Here is a 22,805-nt window from a genome sequence, read left to right on the forward strand (position 1 = left end):
TCGTTCTCACAGAATAAATAGTAAAAGTTGCCATTCACGCAATATGTGACAGAGCAAGTTTGTCTTCTTCTCCTTCTTCTTTTCTGTCTTTCTTTTTTAACGTTTAAATATCTCTCATGATTGAGACACAGTGTGTGTCGTTCTTTTCTCTTTCCTTCCACAATCTCATCCTGCTTCTCCTGAATTCTCCTATTTAATATATTAAATAGGAGAATAAAATTAAACGTTTTATATAAAATTAAACTGTTAAACGCAACCATTACGTGTTGTATAAATTATATATATATAAGAGTCGTTTGTGTTATTATTGTTGTTGATGTATGAAATATAATGAATATATTAAGTACGTATTATCAATACATACGTAATAGCGAATCTGTTAATAATATAAAGAAAGTTCATGAAGGAAAATAGTTTCTTCTACGAAGGAATAAAAATAACGATATTAAAATTATGCAATATTTATTTCTCGTTTGAATTGCCTCAAAGGCTGGCGATTCAGGGTGCTTTCCAACAAGCAACACCGAGCTATTTTATTGGCTGTGTATTATACCTTAAAAAGATATACAGCCAATGAAATGGCTGAAAGAACCTGAAAAATGGAGGACGTAATACGTCTCAATGACAAGTCGAACGGACAACTTATTTTCCGCAAGTGACACAACGTAACGATAGTCAGCCAAATTTTTTTAATAAGTTCGCGAATAGAAATTTTATCAATTCTCTCAAAGTTTCTCTATTTTAAATATATACCTGCTTCATTCTAAATCTAGAAATTGCAGGTAAATGTGACTAAACATATACACACACATCAGGTTTCCAAATAAATAAAACTGTACTTTGTAAAAAGAAAATAAAAGTGTAACAATATTAAAATATATTATATATGACATATTTTATCGGCTTAAAATTATTATAAATTTAAGGAATAAAAATTATTATAAATTTAAGGAATATATATCATTTTTGCGCGTACGTGCAATCGCTCTCTTTAAAATCTGTATTTATATGCTTGTATAAAATTTTGTTATTATTATTCTATATTGCTTTTACTTTATTAAGTAAAAAATAATATGAAAATAACATAAAATAATGTCATAGAGAGTATTTAAAGTTAGGCTACATGCAAAACGCCTATGATATATGTTGTATTTTAATTTGAAAAAAAATATATTGCATGTTGCTTTTCTAATTAGACTTTTTGGGTGTACTGATAACCACTAAAATAGAAAATATTTAAATTATATTTATATATTATCACTGTATGTATGTGTGTATATATGTGTGCTGTGTAGCTTGGCAATAACAATAATATTAATAATAGCAGTAATATTAATAATAATAACTTATTATCGATCGATATTGATTTGAACATTTTTATCATAGAGAAACATCATCCGTCCGCCAGGATACACTTTGTGCAAGAGCCTGGATTTTCGATTCACGCATCTTACACACGCCATGTTCTTTTACACCACTACTGTTATTAGCACAAAGTTCAACGGAGTAATTATCTACATATGAATTAGACAAAGTTAAGAAGCAATTTAATAACGCTGTATCCAGAATTACATCGATATTCAAAAGAAATGATTGAAGCCCCGGGGCACCTTCACTACTGTGCGATGGACCGTATGTATCTGAGCGCGTAAACTTTTAATAGTCTGATTATTTACTTTTCAATGCTTTCCATTCGAAAATCATTATAGCCTTGACGGATTTTTTTATCAGGAACCTTTTTGTCTCTCGAAACGTTCTCAATAATTTAACGGATGTCACAGTAGTGGTGGGACACCCTGTATATATATATATATATTTATATATTTATATATATACTATCTGTCGCCACTCTCGTCAGCCGTTGTGTCGTTATACAACTCGTTGATGCGTAATAATTATGCGACTTGCGAAAACATCTCATGCAAACGCAGCACAGACGGGGATGTAAGATAATCTACATGTACATGTACTCGTGAAATATCGGCAATTTATTAGGATCAAAAGAACTTTAGCATATCCAAACTTTTTTAAATCTGTGAAGAATTAAGTCACGATTGCCGTCGAGAGTGTAATTGAACGTTATGTACAAACGATTATTAATATTCCTTATTGTAATAGATTACATAGTTTTGCTGGTTTTTCTCTGTATATACGTCAGTCTTGAATTGCTTTTGCCAGAAAACACTATTTCTGCTGTGTTTGTGTGTGTATGTGCGCATGTGTGTGTGTGTGTGTGTGTGTGTGTGTGTGTGTGTGTGTGTGTGTGTGTAGAGAGTCCTTTATGAATATGTAGAAAAAGAATATGCGATTGAGCTCACATAATAAAGCTTCATCTACGATAATGTGATCAGCGTATTGCTCATCTCTCACAAAGCCCCGATGTCTCGATTTTATTTTATATTAAAGTTACGCACCTCGTGCAATTTAAAATAAAATCAAGAGTAAAAATATTATGACCGATGTTATGATAACAAAATCACTCAATGTTCATATTATGATCCATAAACATATTATGATCGATGTTATGATAGCAAGATCACTCAATGTCCGATGACTCTAACATTTATTATGTGATCATCCTTTTTCCACACACGTACTCTCCAATATGCATCCATTGATTACTCACATCTATAGCGAGTTTGTGTGTGATGCCGAAAAAAAGTTGTAAAACACTATATACTTATATAGAAACAGTTCGTTCCTTTGATTTTGCGTCTTAACACGCCTTAACACGCCTTAGCATGAGACCGCATATATCATAAATAGAAATGAAATCCAATATAATCTGCAAATAGAAGATAATCTATCTGTGTCCCCATTCCTCTCCTTATATACCATTAACGCTTTGCATTCCGTATTTCCACGATTTTACATTTCAGTCTCTTATGCTATTACTTTCTTCTCTTTATCCCGTTCGCATTCGATCGCACAGTCGTCAATGATGATGTTACCAATTACAGAAATGTAGCGATAATAATAATTCTGAGAATAAATCTCAATAACAATAATACAAATAATATGTGGTCATAATAATATTATTATATAATAATAATACACCTTAAAAACGTATGTACAATTTACCTACCCATGTTTTAAGTATCAATAAGATTCTACTACAAGTACTACAGATGAGAAGTGGAATAAGAGTTGCTTTAAATAATTACTTTTTACAAAATTACATTACAAAGTGGGCATATTGAAAAATCTGAGCGAGTTATCTATCTACCTAACTATCCACATGTACAGCTGCTAGAATTAGATTTACGCGGTGGCTTTATTACAGCTAAAGACTACCGGGAAAGTATATGTTTCCTTTTATGTTTCAGTTTATGAATAATTATTGCCATTGCAAAACTGAATCTATGACAAAATCGAGATGTTCTACATCGAATGCGACGTATACGTTTATACGCACATATACATATATGTGTATATTTATATATTTATACACACATATACACACATATATATATACATATTATTATCGCGCGCGTCCACACGATTCACGAAAAGTTTTTATACTCGTTCAATAATATATAAATAAATCATATAATCATATAATCGTACAATCTGTATAAATAATTTAGTAACAGTGCTGTGTGCTCTTTGAGATATGTATCGTCGAAGACTGATCGCATCATCGATACTAAAAAAAAGACACACAGTTCTCGCGGTAGGTCCATGTTACTCATAAGAAACCACGGAAAGAAACAATTGACTCGGTTCCTTTCTAAAATAGAAAAAAAATACTTCGATTACGCATCGAGTACGTACGCATAGTCACCGTGATGATATTAACTATTAACTCTCACTTCTTAACATACTTTACTAAAGGAGGGTCACGAGCCTAAGATGCTGCGAACCGCCTGGTCCAGCGCAGTGTCCTTTGAGTCACCGGACTGCGACGCGTTGCTGCTGTTGCTGTTACCGGACAGCGTGTTCGCGGGACGTTTTTTAAGATTGAGGATGCTGTCAATAGCGGACTGCACCTGCGCGGTAATGTCGTCGTGCTCGTCACCGGCATTCCCACTGCTATTGTTACTCGCCACGTGAACGCTACTCGGGCATTGCGTTTGCGAATGCAGGGCCAGGCCGTCTAAGCTGTCGGTATCCTCCAGGAGATCTCGCTCGAGATCGGTAGCGCTGCTCCAACGCTTCTCAAAGCTCGGAGTGGACTCTTGCTCGCAACTGTCTTTCATGATTGCATTTGAGATCCCGGGTACGACACTCGCATTAACGACATTGTCGCGACACTCGCCATTCGCTCGTGTTCTTTCAATTTTCGACGATTTCGTGACAGTCATAGTGCACGCACTGCTGCTACCACCGCCGTTATTATTGTTTTTACACTTCAATGTGTCTGTAGTGGATGGATATACACCTAGTTCCTTCTGGATCTCCAACCACTCATCGTAATCACCACTGGTACTGCTCGACGTCTTAATCACTGGTTTGCATTCTATCTCGTCACTCGGGAAGTCGTCCTCCAACTCGCGCTTCACAGACACGCTTACTAAAGACGGCGACGTCGTCAACTTGCTCTCCTCCATGAGACCAGGCTCGACTTTTGGCACCAACGGCTTTTCTTCTTTCTTAAACTCTTCTACAATTTCGATACAAGACATTTCAAAATACAAGACATTTCAAGACATTTGAAATTTTTCTACAGTAAAATATATATTTTATAGTTATAGTTAAAATATATATATGTATATATATATATATATATATATATATATATATATATAACATACTTTTGCAATTTTACCGGTTTAAAAACAATTGAATAATTATGTGCAATTACCGGTAACTTTCGCCTCTTGTTCTCGTAACCTGTTGAGGATACTTTGCTCTTCGGCTACAAATGTCCTATCGATCATCATTAGTTCTGATGTCTTCACCTCACGCTGTAATTTAATTTTAAAGACTTTAGTGATATTGTTAGTAACAAGAGATCTTGACTTATTAATAAAAACAGAAAAATATATAATACAGAAAGCAGAATATATATAGTAGTAATGTTAATAATATAAATCAGCTTATATATACATATAAATATTGTGAAGCATCTAATAGTATCAAGCGTGATCAATATGTGAAGAAATTTTCTGAAGATTAAACATACAAAATTGCAAATATTGTTATTTTATTATTTATACTTTAATTATTTAATTATACTTTATTTTATTATTTATTATTATATTTTTATTATTTTATTATTTATTAAGTTAATATTGTTATTATTTATACCGTAAATTATTATTAATTAGTAATTATTATTATTTATACCGTGCTTTCCATCAGCAGAAGGTACGTGTATTTGTTCATCATGGAATTAAATTTGGTCAGTAAATGCTTGGCAGTCTCTTCAAATAACTCGTCCGCATAATCCAAGTCCTTGGGGCTAAGTACCTGTTCATTTAAACAATGATACCTTACCAAACGTTTGCAAGCGTCGCCTTTACTTAAGAATGGTGTGCTCATATCTGGATTTGTTGCACCATTTTGATCCATCTTTAGCTGTTGCTCCATTCTGCAAGGTAAAAATGCTAATTAAATAATTGCTATCGCATCAAGTTCTCATTCGAAGATTACATTATAACTCGGACGTAAACTTATTATAGAAAATACTATGTAATTGGAGATACGTACAAGTCACTGCGATTTAATTGCCTATTGCAAATCGGACTAGTTGCAGGTCGTTTTACGCCTTGCCTCGGACTTATCAGAGGACTGTTGCTGGGACTGACAAGCTGCTTCGTCGTATTTCCACCGGTATTCACCGGACTCTGGTTTCTTTGCGTTCCCTTGGTCATCATTCTAGGTGAGGTTACCTGACTTGCAGGAGAGCTACTTTGCACCTGCACTTGAATAGGAGAGGAAAGTTCCTGCTTCGCGGGACTAGGTGTCTGTATGTTTGGTTTCATGTCTAACGGATCGGTTTGACATTGCGTGGATTGTTGCTGCAAGCCTGTTTGTTGTGTTTGCACCGATGCCAATTGTTGTGCGTTGCTCTGTAATTGCGGAGTCGCGGAGGAAATCGATGGCGAGAAGATCGGCATGTTTGTCGCGGAGGACGGATTCGATGTCTGATTTCCATGATTCTGATAAAACTTGTGCTGTTGTTGTTGCTGCTGCTGCTGCTGCTGTTTAATGTGCGTCTGATGCATGCTCTGTGTCCCAGTAGTCATCATAGTCTGCTGTCCTTGCGCGCTTTGTGGCACCTGTAATAAACGCGATTATGAAACATCACATTTTGGCACTTGGCAAAAGTTGTAGTGTACAAAAATATATAAACAAAAGTGATTATCTCTTCACAATAATCGCCCGCTTACCGTAATATTATTAATGTAACTGTTATTCGAGTTGCTCGATATCGACACCGACGTAGTGGGATTTAGATTCTGAGACGTGACCGGTATAGCAGCAGTGGTAGTCTGAGTCTGAGTTTGCACTGCCGACGTTTGGTTCTTAAATGAATTTTGCAGATGTATACTTGACGCTACTGTCGAGGGTACGTTTACACTGAAACTCGTCTCAGAAGCCTGTGTACGAAACAAACGATGCTTTTTAAAATACAAGTTTACTGAGCCAAACCTTCGTATATATTTTGTCATTGCAGCAGCTTGCGTTAAAAGTGATTGTTCATACTCGTATTTGTCATAATTAATATTAATAATATATGCGTGTTAGTTGACTGTCGCCAACCTCCCATGTGTGTGTGTAGTCGTTTTTATAAAGTCTACAATACTTTTTCTTACGAATTTACAGCATGCAATGATATTTACACTTCTGCTTATAGATTACTTTTGTACACCTATTTAAAAATTTGACTCTCAAAGCTCTCAAACCTCTCAATGCGCAGCTTGCGCACGTAGGTTTGCAATCTCGTTAACTTCGCGCTTTCAACTTGTGAACAAAAAAAAAATGTTGCAAATTTTATCCAAAAGCTATGCTTACTCTGTTGACAGAATGTGTAGTGGTGCTAACAACCTTTCCGCTGGCTATAATCTTTGCTTGCTCCTCGTACAATTTAGTCAATAACGCTTGATCACATTGTCCGCTAGCCTTACGCGATTGCATAGCTTGGATTTGTAACTGAATGTTTTTCAACAATTGCTGCTTTTGAGCAGGCAGCTGAATAGTCTGCACTCTTTGTACCATTTGTCCGTTTGAAGGAACTGACACGTGACCACCGGTGGAGGATGAGACCAAAGGACCATTGGAAATGATTTGATTCGGCTCGTTCTTAACAGTATTTGTACTCTGCGATACTGTCATACTGGGTTTATTGGAATTGTCAATTTTCTGCAGGTTGGACGTATTAGTCGTGACCATCGTTGGCCGAGTAACGGCTGACGTCTTCGTCGCCTATAAGATGAAAATGAAATTACAATATCATGCGGAGAAACGTCTAAAAACATGTTTCATTCGAACTTTTTGCGAGCGAGACGTTTTGAAGCGCGAGTATAACAACATATAATGAAAAAGATAATATTAGATTTGATTTCCGGGTTTGAGCCGCGTGGATTCATCTTTGTTTGATTCCGACGTTTCGTGAACATTTCAATTCGCTTCATCAAGGAGGAACGACCTACGAGATCTCGGCATCGGGTCCTTCCTCCCTGATGAAGCGGAAAATGCTCCCTGAAATGTTCGCGAAACGTCGAAATCAAACAAAGACGAATTCACGCGGCTCAAATCCGGAAACCAAATCTAATATGCATGGACACCGCGAAAGCCTAAAAAATCAAAAAAAGATAATAGTTTAAAATATACTGTCCAAATATAACATCTCACATGACAAAAATTAAGCTTCGACAAGTGTCTTAAACGAAACCTCGACATTTGTCTGCAAAGGGTGAAAGAATTTTTAGAAATTTAAGCAGTAATCGAGAAGATATTTGTAATAATCTCTTTCGAATTATAGAAATCGGATAAACAGATTGGATAGATACAGAAACAAAATGCAATCGTATACGTACTTGTGACGCAATGCTCTGAGTGCTGGTAGCAACCTTCCTCTTCACGACCTTCGTTTTCTTTGGTGGATTGTTAGTTCCTAAGTTCCTAATTTGTTGTTGATTCAGATTGTCAATGAATTGACTAGGAAAGCTAGAATTTTGTATCTGTATGTGATGCGGCATCTGCGACGGTGCGGCCTGCACCACGATGTTCTGAATGTTATTCTGGATTGTCGGAGCCCCGCCAGAACTGTTCACGATTATCTGGCTCGTCGGAGTGTTAATCTGAACGCCCTGCAAGTTCTGGTTATTCGCGTCCGGTTCGCCAATCACTATCTTCTGCGTTTGATTTTGATTCTGCGTCTGATTCGGCTGATTCAGATGTCCGGCTAAGAATTGCTGCAGAAGCTGCTGACTGATCACCTGCATCTGTCCGTTCGCGTTCGCGATCAATAGCTGATCGTTGGGATTGAGGTTGCTCAGCGCGTTCAGAATTTCCGGCGAGATTTTTGGCGCGCTGTTCAGTATGTTGTTCGTCGCAGAGTTCAGTTGCGTCGTAGTCTCCACTTTCTGAGATTCGTTCTGCTGGGTGGTATTGGAAGTGGGACCAGTCGTAATCAGTATATTCTGATTCGAAGCATTCTGCTGCGTGTTGGTTCCTTGTTGCACTACGTTGGCTGAATTCTGCGACTCGAAGTGATGCGCAGAGGAGAAAGTATTAGCCGACACGACCTTCTGTTGTTGGACATTCACATTTTGCTGTACGCTCGTGTTGTGTAGAACGGCCGACGTGTTCTGTTGCTGCAGACTAGTCATGACATTCTGCGGCGCGTGAGTTATATCGTTGATGCCCGACTGCAAGTTCTGCTCGATACTCTGGACATTACCGGACGTGTTCTGCTGCAACAAGTTAATCGTGTTCTGCTGTATGCTAGAATGCTGCAGAACGTTCATGGTATCATGTTGAAGAGTGTTACATGAAGTTTGTTGCTGCTGCAACATGTTCATGGAATTGTGATGAATGTTTGATCCAGAGCTCTGCAAATTTTGTTCGAAAATTTGCTGTACATTCTGTGTTTGCACGGTTTGTGCGGTGATCTGTTGATTGTGCTGATACAACGGTGACTCCTGTTGCAGCGTTATAGTTTCTTGTTGACTCGTTTGCTGAAGATTCTGATTGACTTTGGACATATGATCGCTTTGTATCGCTGTGTTGACAACGGGCAATGTCTTCTGGACGTGAGCGGCATGCTGCGCTTGCTGCGTCTGTTTTCCCAAGGTCTGTCGCACGTTCGTAGTTATACAAGAGTTCGTAAGTCGCACCTGACTAGACTTCTGCAGAGAAATGTTGGAATTTTGTTGATTGGAGCCCGCTTGACTCACGTTGGGCATTCGAGGATTAAATGATGCGGACGAAGGTTTCAACACGTCCGAGACGTTTAGAGGAGCGTTCAAGGACTGGATGTTCTTGGTCTGCATCAGATTTTGCACGTTGCCGCTCTTTGACGTTTGTATCTCCAGCGACTGCATAGAACTGAGGTTATTTTGGACGCAGATATTCGGCAGCGAATTGGTCGTTTCTTGCGAAACACTCGTACTCTTCTGCTGCTTATTGATCGACTTGGAACATATCTGGCCATGATGCGGACTAGTGGCACAAGTGACATTTTGTGAACACGTGGAACTCACGGTATTGGTGGAGACTTGGTTGCTAGCAGACGACTTCACGTACTTCTGCCTCTGCGGGGTTGTATTTTGGGTGGACTGCGGCGTGGTCGACGTTTGGCTGAAGAGTTGCGAGATGATTTGCGAGTTCTGTCCGCCGCTTTGAGTGAGAGATCGTATCAATGCCTGTGCGGTCGCCTGATCCATCTCAGGTTGATTAGGCTCCGGGGTGTGATGAAGAACCACTTTACCATCCTCTCCGACTGACAATCGCAAATGCCCCGAGATTGTATTTTGCACGGGCATCTGCAGCTGAGCGACCAGCTGACTGTTGAAGGTCTGTGACGCGGAAGCTTGCGTGTTCGTTGTATTCGATGCAGGTACTTGTGTTAGAGTCTGAGCAGAGCTAGCAGGAACTGTTCCTTGCGACGTGAGCTGGCCCAGAGGTATTACGGTGTTAGACTCGGTTTGCGATGTTTGACAAGAAACCTCCGTCTCGGTCGTCAAGTCGGTATCAAAAATATCATCGTCGTCCCCGATACCGGATATCTTCATAATACTAGCAAGATCTAATTTGGGCGGCTCGTCGTCTTTCCGCTTGGCCTTTTTCTTCTTCTTCGCCTTCTTCTTCGGAGGTGGCAACAAACTCTGATCCACGACGGTTTGCGTGCACGATGCGTTGCCCGTGGCGTTACCGGACGTAACTTGTGAGATTTGCGGCTGAGGACTCTGTACCATGGCATTCTGGATCACGATAGAATTGCCTGTACCTGAATTAGCTGCAGAACAGAATGGAAGGGGAAAATAGAACGCGTTAAATACATTAATCGAATTTCAGTTACACACACATTGACATCTGTGACATTGCGGTGCACATAACAATTCATCTTTTTCTCGGACTTACATGGCGCTGGACTAGATGGAGTGTGTCTTATCACTGGAGAAGCAGCTGAAGGAAATCCGTTAGGTACAGCAAAAAATGTGGGCGTAATTCCTTGCAGATGCATACCCTGAGCTGTGACGACCCTCACCAATTGTTGTTGCGTTAGCTATAATTGTAAGTTGTATTTCACCAATTTTTCTCATTTCATTAAATGGTTATTTTATCATATACAATATTATATTCGGCAAACTCTTATTACTCGAGTCGCTAGAAGAGTATGTACACTAAAATTATCGTACTTTATGTAAAATATGCAATTTTAATAAAATCCTTTCACTCAAATAATTCTTATAATAACAACGAAAATTCGCGAGTCTTTCGTTTCTACTAAACAGTGCATGATTGCGCTTCGATATTTTACGAGAATTTAGTAAGCGATGATTATGAATGTGTATATATGGAGATGCAATGTGAATGAGACCATCACCTGTGCAGTATGTGTTTGTTGCTGGGCGTTTGTTGGCGTCCTTAGTATGAGCTGAACGCCACCTGGCTGCTGCTGTACAATAACAGGTCCGGTCGACGGCAACACCTATGTACCAAATGTGACAAATATATGAAGCATAAAGAAACTCTTGCTGAGATATGTACGAATGCACGTACAAGCAGTCGAGGTAGATATACAGCGTATCAAAATACCTTGTATAATATAGCGTGACATATACATTTTCTATGTAATTACAATAATGAATATGCAGATGATAGATATATATAGTCTAGTATAAAAAGAAGCATGAATCGTTATAATAACCTGATTCAATAGTAGACCCTGCGCTGTCGGTATCATCGTTGCTGTGGTAGGACTCGGCTGTGGCCCAGTAAGAACTAGTTGCGGTTGGGTTTGCTGCGTTACCTTCAGCAGAGAAAATATACAATTCGATATAAGATCATGTCGACCTTGTTGCGTTAAAACAAGTAATTGCAACAAGAAAGCGCGATTCAGTCGACCCCTGTTTAGGTGAGAGAGTTAAAAAGCAAATCATACCTGATTGGTAATTGTAGTGGTAGTACGTTGCGGTTTCTGCTGGGAAGTAGCAACCTGCTGATTCGGTGGTTTCGGTAAGATTTGCTGCGGTTGTTTGGAGGTCTTAGAGGGTGTCGCTATTTGAATTTGTTGATTCCCAAATAGGTGTCTTGTCACCAGTTGAGTCGGAGCAGGCTGATAACCCTGTGGTGTACCATGAATTATTTGCAACACTTGCATACCTTGTTGCAATATAGGCGTATTAGGCCTAACCTGGAACATGAAAAATACAATTATTAGTTTATTATTAGTGGACGTCTCACTGACCTATATTAAAGGCGTCTTACCAAAAAAAAAAGCAAAAGACCGATACTCCAATGTAAGCAACATAAGCAATACGCACGATTCGACTAGAAGCGCATTTTTTTTTTTAAGTAATCAGTGCGTGTAAAACGCCCTTACCACAGGTGGACCAGGACTACCTCCGGGTGCTGGGCTTCTATTGTTGAGAGAGTTATTCCCGCTTAAGAGATGCGGACTTTTTGCGGGGGGATACGGGCTAAGTACAGGACTCTGTATTTGACTAACGCTCATCGGACTCTGCATGGGGCTTTGCATTTGTATGTTAAAGTTATTGTTCGAGGTCGCTGTCCCGACGGGGCTCGGGCTGTTCCTATTTGACTGTATATTCGACGCCGGACTTCTAAGTATTAGCCGATTAGGGCTAGGGCTCGGCGTAGGCGGCGCTATATTGGATGCCGGACTCTTCAGGGGTATCGAGAATGGGCTACCCGGCGAACTAATGTTTTGGCTCTGAATGTTCTGCATAGACTTAACAGTATTCATGGTACTGACCACATTCGACGTTTGTGTTGTGCCCGCTAGTGTCACCGACGAACTTAAGCCAGGGTTTATTCCCTGCGGATACTGTCGCTGTGATTGAAATCCCGTCGACTGGGAGGAACTTAAAGAAGAAACATGATTCAATGACATAGTCGGTTCGTTGGACGCGGTTATGTGTTGTACATTCGACGTCGATATATTTGACAAGTTAGAGTGCATGGTAGCGAGGTGCGGTATATTCGTAGTGAGATTCACGTTTGAAGCGTGATTCACATTCGCTGTGGTTGGATGAATCGATTCGCTGGGAGTGCTCGTGAATACGCTGGGACTCGTCAGAGTAGTAGAGTTCGAGATTTGTGAGATTGTTGACACGTTCGAGTTGGGATGCTGCGATATGACGGAACTTGGTACATGTGCTATATTTGATGATCCGACAATATGTGGTGCGACAGTTTGAATACTTTGTATCGTTTGGAATGGAAACTGTGTGTTATTAGAGTTCAATGTAGTCGGCGTCAGACCAGTGGTCGCCAGGGCATTCGCAGGTCGACTGAGACCTTGATTTATACCAGAATTTATGCTGGTATTTGTCAAATTTGTATTTGGATTGATAGCGGGTAAACCCGACACGCCGGAATTCGCGGCGCTCAAATTGGCATTCAGTGTCGTAAGATTTTGATTTATATTCGATGAGTTTAAATTCGTCAAATTTGGACTCACGCCGGACAGCCCAGTGTTCACTCCGGCCAGGCCGGGATTGATATTCGAGTTTATCGTGTTGTTTATCCCGGTATTTATCCCAGTATTTATGCTATTCAAATCTTGCCCCAAATTGGACAAACCGCTGTTAATATTGTTTGAACCAATGCTGGGATTGATAGCATTCAATTGATTCAGGCTAGGATTTATCGTGGCCAACCCTGTGTTTATGCTCGGCAAGCCCAAATTCAGCAAAGGATTCGACGTGGTGATAACATTGGAAGTAAGAGATGTAAGACTGGTATTTAGAAGTGATAGTGGCAATCCCATATTAAGGCCCACCCCAAAAGTGGGGGTGGCCGGGGGTAGGCCCATACCAGTCCCCGAGGGATTTATGGTACTTTGATTCAATTGATTCAACTGATTTACGTAGACTATGTGATTTCCAGTCGTTGATCCATTTCCTTGGTCTTGCGGCTGCAAGTGTGAGAGAAACATTAGAATAATATCTCGAATGAAATCACACTTTGGTCGTCAACGAGAGCAACTCACATTATTCGACGTCTGTTGCAAAGCAAATGTTAGCGACTGACCACTGGTATTCTGGGCCTGTAGTTGTAGCTGCTGTAGCTAAAGCAAGATTGTTAAGTATGAAACTGATGTTTCATTCGAGCATGTTATACGTTTTAATGGATCCTTACTTGTTGTTGGGTCAAAACGGCAACTGAACTATTACGACGTGCATTCGGGGAAGTTGTAGAGGATACTGAGTCCCCAAGAAGAGGGTGTGACTGAGGCTGCTGCATGCCCACGCAGCCCCTCTTTACTACGGGCAGCGTCTAGCTACCTTTCCAGCTTATTTTGTTCTTTCCACTAAACTTTCCTATTAATATGAAATATCATATCTCATTCATCATATGTTCATGAAAAGTAACAAGTTATGAGATATACTTGTACAAATGCCTCATGTATATTATTGGTAACTTTTATAGTAATGTTGCCTAATAAATCATAAAAAATTCTACTTCTTGAGATTAATAGATGAAATAAACAACAGTTTAAGAACAGTACAGTCAAGATAAAGAAATACTTCTTAAATTTCAGCAAAAGATCTCAACACTTTGAAGACTGCAAATGTTTCTGGCCCTCAAGTGTCAATATTTCAGTATTTTGTATTTTAGTATCAAGATTATTTTGTAATTATTAATATAATGAGTGTTTGCTTGCGTGTTAAATATTACTAATAAAAAAAGTTATATTTACCAAAATTTGTTCAAGAGTAATGTTTGCGTTTCGGCGCCACTCAACGCGTCTGCGACCAACGTCTCCTGTTCCTGTCATGCATATAATTTCGTATTTCTTCTAACACTCAGACAGCACTCTCTGAATTCTTCAAGATACTTGTATTCACTTATATTATTAATGCCACCTCTAAAGTTCTTGCACAAATACTAATTGCATCTGGATGTTACACACACTGCTCTCTTGCACATTGAAAGTAGTTCTTTCTTGAACCACTTTATCCGTTGAAGAATAACTGCTCAATCTCATTGTGTATGTATCCTGACTTATATCTAAAATACACTTGTCGCAAGATTCCACCCATTTATAAATGTAGCAAAATTACACTTGTCCATGACAGTACGTCCAAGCTGCGCACAGGGAACAATATGTAGAATGTATGCGTATCACCTTATTTTGATAAAAGTCTCTTTCGTTACATATTATCCCAGGTCCAAAAAGTAACTCGCAAACATTCTTGAATGTTTGTCAAACGTTTAAAGAATAATGTCACCACAGCATACCTTTTCATGTATGATATTCATTTGAACAATGATTTCTTCTTAAAAGTCTCTCTATCGTTGTACACACACACTACACTTCTGCTTGCACCGTTTTCGCTCCTTACTTCTGCCCTGCAAAAAAGAAACGAAGAGTCAATTTAGTTGCCGTAAACTGACAACTTATACGGAAATCAACATCAACCGGATACTCTCTTTAAACTCTATCGCGATTAAATCGACGTAAAACCGTAAAAAAAAACTCTTTTGCGGAGGGAATATACGAGAAACGGAGGAGACGGTGCGACGTGCCACGGCTGATCGAACATACCCGTGTTGGCGCGGAACGGTAATTTCGAATTCGTACGATAATACGGAGGAACCGGGCGATCCCGGCGAAATGATCGGAGTTTCGCACGAGAATTCGACAGCTGGAAGCATCTTTTGAGGTTATAACTGGCGCGCCTGTGTGCAAGCATACGTGCCACACAAGCCACTAACACGCGTACGAGTGTCACACACACCTCACTCTCACTTACGAGTACTAGCAGCGGCGCGCGATTGCACACAACAAAAGTCCAACTGACAAGGCGTAAACAAAAGAAAACGCGAGCATCCGACGGAAATTTCACGGTCCGAGAGGCCGGGCGGGCCCGCGGACGGCGCCGCGACACGTGTGTTTCGTATCGACGCGCAAAAATGCGCGTAGCGTCGCGACGAAAAATTGTCAATATTACCTCGGCGAACGCGGTTTTGCCACTCCGTGTTTTCCTCTTGGGAATTTTCGGCCACGCGCGTACTCTAGCCGCGCGATCCCACGTCACGCCGCGGCCCGACAGCACCTCGCCGAAACGAAAACAATCGCACACGGAGCACGCGCGACGCTATATTCTGCTGAGAATAATAAACTTTTTCAGTTACACGACACAGTTCCATGTACGCGTTACACTATTCGGTGGCAACGGCCATCATGTATTTTGTCAAGGCTGCCATTAGCGCAGGCAGGTTTATAAAATCCCAACTGCCACCAACATTGGCGACACCTCGGTTTTAGTTAGGGAGCCGTAACTTTTTGCAACACTCGAACGTGACTCACTCGTGCGCTGATTGGTCGACAGTTAGCGCATAACCAATGATAATAATCACAATTTATACTTGCCATTGAAGCTTGTCGACGCATCGATAAGAGCTTAAGGCTGCTCATGAAATATCCGATAGAAAACGTAAAAAATTAATGAGTGAAAATTAATGAGTTAAAAGATTTGTTTATTAAATTCTGAGCATCAAGATCTCAAGGTAAGAAATAATAAAAATGACAAAATAATCTAATAATTTTTTCCTAATTTATTAATTATATTTTTGATTAGACGTATAAGTCATCTTTTGATTAGACCGATATTTTTTGAATAATTTAATTTTTTACAACATATGTAAACGTATAAGTTGCTTTAATGCTTTTAAGTTACAATTTAGGAAATTTTGAATCGAATGTACGCGTTTTCAATTACCGGAAGCCATATATTGAAGGAAGGAAGAAATGTATCGCGTCTAGATACATAAACTTCATGCTTTCAATGCCTCTGTAATTAAAAAGAGACAAAGCTATTTCCCTAACGTTATTTCTCTAGAATCGCCGTTCTACAAAAGTGGCTTGTTCTTTATAACTGTATTTTTTGAGTTATCTTGTAATATTTCTGTTTTCTTCTCTCTCTGTTCTAATAAGTATGGTGCCCTATCTTATTTTAAATATATACAGTGCAACTTAATGCAACTATAAAGAACAGATATATTACGGATCTCATGAAAGAACACATTCGTTTCAATATTAGTCTAAAATTCAGTGCATTTAATTCAGTGTTCTCCTTGGTAAGGAGAGTTGTCAATCACTTAGATTAGATTAGGTTAGGTTAGGTGTTCACAAATTATCAATACTACAGAATATTTTACTGTGCTAGATTTAAAGACACTAACTAGTTATATATATTTGATTAAATCTCAACAAAGTGTTCTATACAATTTTCAACAATTGCCGAAAATGTTATCAGCAATTGTAAAAGAACATCAGAGTAAGCAAGTAATAAGGAAAGAAAGACAAGGTAAATTGATCATAATAAATAAAATAGATCATATTTACTTTTTGCGTATACCAATAAAAATATATATTTATCAAAATCTGGCTGATTCAACAGAGCAAAAGCGTAAAGAAGCTGTTCAGGCTGCGAGCAACTTGACTCAAGCTCTCGTTGATCATTTGAATGTTGGGTTAGTAATGTTGCTTAAATTTTAATAAAACATATATATATATATATACATAAATAATACAATATAGGGAAAATAATTATGTAATTAAAATAATTAATATTTTTTTAGGGTGGCCCAAGCATATTTAAATCAGAAAAAATTAGATGCAGAAGCAAAGCAATTACAGCATAGTGCAACCAATTTTGCCAAACAAACACAGCTATGGTTGAATTTGGTAGAATCCTTTTCAAGTTCTTTAAAAGAAATTGGGGATGCAGAGAATTGGGCACGTAGTATAGAAGGAGATATGCGAACAATAGCTACAGCTTTGGAATACTCATATAAAGGTATAAAATCTAATAGTATATAACTATATTTATATATACTATATGTAATGAAACATATTCTTAATTAAAATTGTTTCATTTTTAGCTACACAGGAAAATCAAAGTGTTGGAAATGTTTAAAAAAAGAACTATATGAGATAGTTTGTAATTATATAAGAATTTCATAATAATTCTATAGTATGAAGTTTATGTTAAAATATGAAGTTATTATAATTTAAATTATGTAGGAGAAAAATTTTGTACATAATTTTTTTAGAATTAATATGTCATGTTCTAATTAAAATAATTATCGTTTGTAATATTATCAAGTACATTTAACCTTTTATTTTTACAATGTTATATTTATACATTTCTACATTTGATATCGTTACACGCTAGACATCAATATCGTAAAAGTATTGAATAATATTTTCAAGTATTAATAAATATTTTCAATATTCTTTAAAGTATTCATATCGAATATAAATAGATATTATATATATCAAATAAATATTGAATACTTCCAATAAAATCTAGAGAAAACTACAATATACTAATTTTTTTTAAATTTTATATAAATATTGAATAAAAACAAATTTATATAAATAATTTTATATAAATATTAAACAATTTTATATAAATATTTTGAATAAAAATGAAAAAAGTAAATATGTAAATAAATATTTATAATCAATAAAACATTATAATCATATAATATCTATGACAATATTATCATATGATCATCATGTAATAATGTTATGTTTATTTATTGTTTATTTATTAAATTATATGTTTATTTAAAATATCTGTCAAGCTTGTTGTATGATACATGAAATATTTAGTCTGTTCTTTCCAGCTGTACTTGTAAATCAATTGAGACAATTTAGCTAAAAAGAATAGATCTCTAGTTCAGTTCAATTTAATTTAGTACTAGTGCATTATTCGTGCAACGAAAAAGAACAAACCTAAAATATATTTGTCTCATTCTAGAGTCACACGTGCTTATTTTGCTGGTTTGCTTGCTAGATAGAAATACTCTGATTGGTGCATTTCTGAAGATGGATGGAAGTGCCCCAATCAAACTAGAGTACTGCTCTATTCTTTTTAGCTGCATTGCTGAACTAGTGCAATAAGTTAGGGTGCCGTCACATGTAGCGTAAAGCCAACGATGCTTGTTTCGTGATGGATTACTTGTTGGATGGAAATACTCTATTTTGATTGGTCCGTCTTCAGAAATGCACCAATCAAAACAGAGTATTTCCATTCAGCAAACAATACAGCATGAAAACAAGCATCGTGTGCCGTTGACTTAACTTGCGTAAGCGCAAAGAGAAACTTGAGAGCGGCCACGCCATACATTTTGACCGACACCGATTTTCACGCTGTTCGATGCGCCATTTGCATTCATTTTTGAGGTAGAATTACGTTCCTTACGCCCATTTTCAGGCGCTACCGGTAAAGTGTCGATTTGTTGTGTGTCCATTCTACACCCATTTTCTGGCGATTCGTGTCCGTGTTAAGCACATAATTGCGAAGCATTACCGCGTCCTGTGTGCAGAAGCCATTATGGCTACTCACATCAAAATGTTAAAATCTATAAAATAAGTTTTCAGGCGGTTGTAACTTTTTGAAATAATGGCTGCGTTCAGCAAAGAAAGTTGCTTTGCAACTGTTGTAAATTTCGTGAATCTGATTGATTCTTGGATTCAACCAAGATTAAGAGCATACTCCAATTAGATTCACGAACTTTATAACAGTTGCAAAGCAGCTTTCTCTACTGAATGCAGCCAATGACTTATGATTGGTTGAGCAAAATCCGCTATGTGCTTATTCCGCTCCATGGGGATTCCAGGACACTTTTACACCTAATGCCCGTTGCACACTAGTGCATCTCAAACAACACAAATTTTCCAAAATACATTCTGAAGACGTTTTTAGGAGGGAGGGACGTCATCAGAATATTCTTAAGACGTCTTTTGAATATTTGAATTGTCTGAAAATAGCTAATATCCAATAAGTTTATTCACATTAATTAAACTTTTTACGCTTTTACACTTAGTACACATTAATTCTTTAGAGGTTCTAAAAATGGCGTCATATTTTCCGTTCGTATTACGAGTGTAAATGCAATTCTAATACACTTTTCACTCTTGCTTGTGATCAAGTGTAATTTGATACTACTAGTTACTTTTAACTCAATGCCTTACCATAGGAGCAAACTGGAACAACTGGAACCATAGGAACAAACTATCATATATAGACTGCGTGTTCTCAATGTTTTCTATAGCTTGAACGCGTCACAGAATAGAAAGAGATAGCATGCTTTGGATTAGAAATGCCCGATTCTTAATCGATTCGATTCTTTTCCTAACAAATTTAGGGAAAAAGATTGTTTGTGCTGCATGCATGTTTCATACTTTTCGCTTTTAAAAAGAGATGGACGCCTAATCAGACGCTTGGAAGAAACAATCGAGTTGGTTATCTCGTTTTTGCTTCTTCGAAATATTCCAATATACTTTTGTCTAGTTTTAAATACGAAAAGTGCGAAGAGTGCAAACAACATGAATAAGCCTATTTTTGGGGAAAGAATCGAATCGATTCAGAATCGCGCATCTCTACTTTGGATCACCATTCTGTCTTTTTACGACGCATAGTGTGGATAAGAAGAAGAATGTGGAAAAGGAATAAAGGGAAATTGAAAGGCATGGAGGAGAAAAAATAATATAGCGTATCAGAATAATTATCGATATATTGTGATAATAAAGTGTTTTATATGTGTATAAAGTATTTTATATGTATGTAATAAAGACGCTTCGAGGGAAACATACTATATAGGAGAATGTAAACCCCCATTCTAAATATAAGGAGAGACTGGAGTGTCCCCACCATGTGTCATTAGAAAAAATTGAATGGTGATCCAAAGGGGAACGTCCCGATTGACCACGGTACGATTGGATACAACCAACTGATGCAAAGAATTATCTAGTGAATTACCAGGTCGAATCAATGGATGCTTTCCAATTGCAATATCCCTAGACATTTTCATGCACACGGCGACACAAGTTGCATTCCAATTGTCGTAATCGTCGACACAACACTACACAGCCGTATTCAGCTCGAGGGCTACTAGTCGGCTGTGTAGACTAGTGTTTTCTAGTGACAATTAAAGTTAATAAACGTAGCGGTTTGAAAAAAGACTGGCATTTGCGACGTGAAATGGATAATATCTTTTTTAATATTTAGATTTTATTATTTATTATTAAAAAATACCAAAATATAAGCACAATTGAAAAATAATCCTAACTCTACCCGACATTTTTAGCGTGTTCGACTGGCCCTGGGTTAATCGCTTCGAGAACGATTAATGACGTCATAAGTCTCTACTAGCCAATCATAAAACTTATAAGTACTTGTTCGACCAATAAACGTAGACTGAATAACTCAGAGTGGGTTAACCCAGAGTCAGTCGAACATGCTATTTGTTCCAATTGAATCGTGCACAACGTTACACTTTGTACATTTCTATGTACATATGTGTCAAGATGTATTAAGCAATTGGAAGGCACCCAATCATTACAATCTGTGTCCAATCATACTGTGGTCAATCGGATCCCACCCGTCCACGGTACGCAGAAGGCCTCCTGTCACGGAGAAAATCTCGCGAATTGGCAGCTCTGCACTGAAGTATACTTTAATACGGACTTAACGAGGAGCCATGGCGGCCGGTCCAATAGCGGAACGTAATCAAGGTATATTTAAATTTTTTAATTGATAACCTTCTATTTTTAATAATACTTATGATTCTGTTTCAAAAGGCTACGTAAAATTTAGCTAACAAATCTCTTTCCTTTTCACTTTAAAAGATAAGTTAGCCTTTCAATTGAGGTTATATAGGGACACTGTAAGGCGTTTAATATCTGTCTTTTTACACGTTTATATACATATTTATCTGTAAATAAAATTTATTCATGTGTTTACTTTATATATCTAAAATTTTTAGATGCGACAATATATGTTGGAGGATTGGACGACAAAGTCACAGAATCCCTTATGTGGGAATTATTTGTCCAATCAGGACCTGTTGGTATGTACATTTATGTTCTTCATTTATACACATTTATGTTATTTACATATAAGCATATATTTCCTAATATTTTAATATTATATTTCCTAACATCTAAAACTTGTATATTTAGATATATCTTGAGTGCACATAAAATACAAAGATATCTGAAACTTAAAATATAAATGATTTTTTTTTCAGTTAACGTGCACATGCCAAAAGATAGAGTAACCCAAATGCATCAGGGATATGGATTTGTTGAATTTATGGGTGAAGAAGATGCAGACTATGCCATCAAAATCATGAACATGATCAAGCTCTATGGCAAACCTATTCGAGTGAACAAAGCTAGTGCTCATCAGAAAAATCTGGACGTCGGAGCAAATATATTCATAGGAAACCTAGATCCAGAAGTGGACGAAAAATTGCTCTATGATACGTTCAGTGCATTTGGTGTAATTTTGCAAACTCCTAAGGTATGTGTCATCAGTATGTTACCACAGGCTATTCTATCACTAGAAAATCATTGGCTAATTCGATTTTGCTTTATAGATAATGAGGGATCCCGAGACGGGCAACTCAAAAGGCTTTGCTTTCATTAATTTCGCCTCATTCGACGCCTCAGACGCCAGCATCGAGGCGATGAATGGCCAGTATCTATGCAACCGGCCGATCTCGGTGTCATACGCGTTCAAGCGCGACGCGAAGGGCGAGAGGCACGGTAGCGCTGCGGAACGACTCCTAGCCGCGCAAAACCCGCTTAGTCAAGCGGACCGACCACATCAGCTCTTCGCGGACGCACCGCCGCTGGCCCCGCCGCCAATGCCGAACTCGAATGCGACTCCTCACCAGTCAGCCCATCATCCACAGCATCACGTCATGCATCACGGAATGGTCGTACCTCCGCCACCACCTCCGTCGACTCCTGGACCACCGATGGGTCATCCGCCTCCGCCGCCTGTACCGCCGCCACCCGCCGGCGGTTTTCCACCTGCCAACATACCCCCGCCGCCTCTTCCTCCCATGTCGATGGCCGCACATCCTCCTTTACCACCTGGAATGCCGCCGCCGTTGCCGCCGATGCCTGTGCCGAACTCACAGGCGCAACAGGCAGCCTCCCGGATGATGGCACCGCCGCCACCGCATTGGGCTGTGGGGGCACCGCCGCAGGGACAGTTCCCACCACCCCCGCCGCCGTCCTCCACCGGGGGACCGCCGCAGTTCGGACAGTTCCAGCCGCCACCGCCGAGGCCGCCTCCAGGTTGGCGACATCCACCACCACCTCCTGTTTCGCAAGGTGGCCCACCGCCCCCACC

The 22,805-nt window shown here is 38.6% G+C and overlaps 3 protein-coding genes across 8 annotated transcripts in view; 2 read left to right on the top strand and 1 right to left on the bottom strand.

The window, feature by feature from the left end:
- Positions 1-1,525: 1,525 nt before the first annotated feature.
- Positions 1,526-15,848, bottom strand: LOC116846961 (protein PF14_0175-like). Of its 6 annotated transcripts, none has more exons than XM_032821436.1 (16): positions 15,597-15,848; positions 14,342-14,994; positions 13,780-13,961; positions 13,631-13,708; positions 12,392-13,555; positions 11,558-11,809; positions 11,324-11,425; positions 11,000-11,104; positions 10,534-10,678; positions 7,986-10,408; positions 6,961-7,371; positions 6,336-6,545; positions 5,653-6,224; positions 5,290-5,533; positions 4,805-4,907; positions 1,526-4,603 (listed from the first exon to the last, which is right to left on the bottom strand). In XM_032821436.1, the coding sequence occupies exons 3-16, from the start codon at positions 13,882-13,884 to the stop codon at positions 3,840-3,842; spliced, it is 6,678 nt and encodes a 2,225-aa protein (XP_032677327.1). In that variant the 5' UTR covers positions 13,885-13,961; positions 14,342-14,994; positions 15,597-15,848; the 3' UTR covers positions 1,526-3,839. The 6 variants fall into 6 exon arrangements, with proteins under 6 accessions (XP_032677327.1, XP_032677324.1, XP_032677323.1 ...); XM_032821430.1 differs by having other exon boundaries at positions 3,840-4,603; positions 11,999-13,555; XM_032821431.1 differs by lacking the exon at positions 15,597-15,848 and adding an exon at positions 15,191-15,518 and having other exon boundaries at positions 3,840-4,603; positions 11,999-13,555.
- A 602-nt stretch (positions 15,849-16,450) lies between these two features.
- LOC116846962 (biogenesis of lysosome-related organelles complex 1 subunit 1) lies at positions 16,451-17,778 on the top strand. The gene is made up of 4 exons (XM_032821437.1): positions 16,451-16,955; positions 17,049-17,121; positions 17,230-17,447; positions 17,533-17,778. The coding sequence occupies exons 1-4, from the start codon at positions 16,895-16,897 to the stop codon at positions 17,565-17,567; spliced, it is 387 nt and encodes a 128-aa protein (XP_032677328.1). The 5' UTR covers positions 16,451-16,894; the 3' UTR covers positions 17,568-17,778.
- Positions 17,779-20,911: 3,133 nt separating this feature from the next.
- Positions 20,912-22,805, top strand: part of LOC116846987 (splicing factor 3B subunit 4) — a 2,407-nt gene continuing 513 nt past the window's right edge. Inside the window, exons 1-4 of the mRNA XM_032821492.1 lie at positions 20,912-21,175; positions 21,427-21,510; positions 21,691-21,965; positions 22,042-22,804. Coding sequence (XP_032677383.1) covers positions 21,142-21,175; positions 21,427-21,510; positions 21,691-21,965; positions 22,042-22,804 — 1,156 coding nt within the window. The 5' untranslated portion in view covers positions 20,912-21,141. The remainder of the gene's footprint in view (positions 21,176-21,426; positions 21,511-21,690; positions 21,966-22,041; position 22,805) is intronic.

This window comes from Odontomachus brunneus, unplaced genomic scaffold, assembly GCF_010583005.1.
Source record: "Odontomachus brunneus isolate Ranch 3 - 2012 unplaced genomic scaffold, Obru_v1 Obru_scaffold_072, whole genome shotgun sequence".
Lineage (NCBI taxonomy): Eukaryota > Metazoa > Arthropoda > Insecta > Hymenoptera > Formicidae > Odontomachus > Odontomachus brunneus.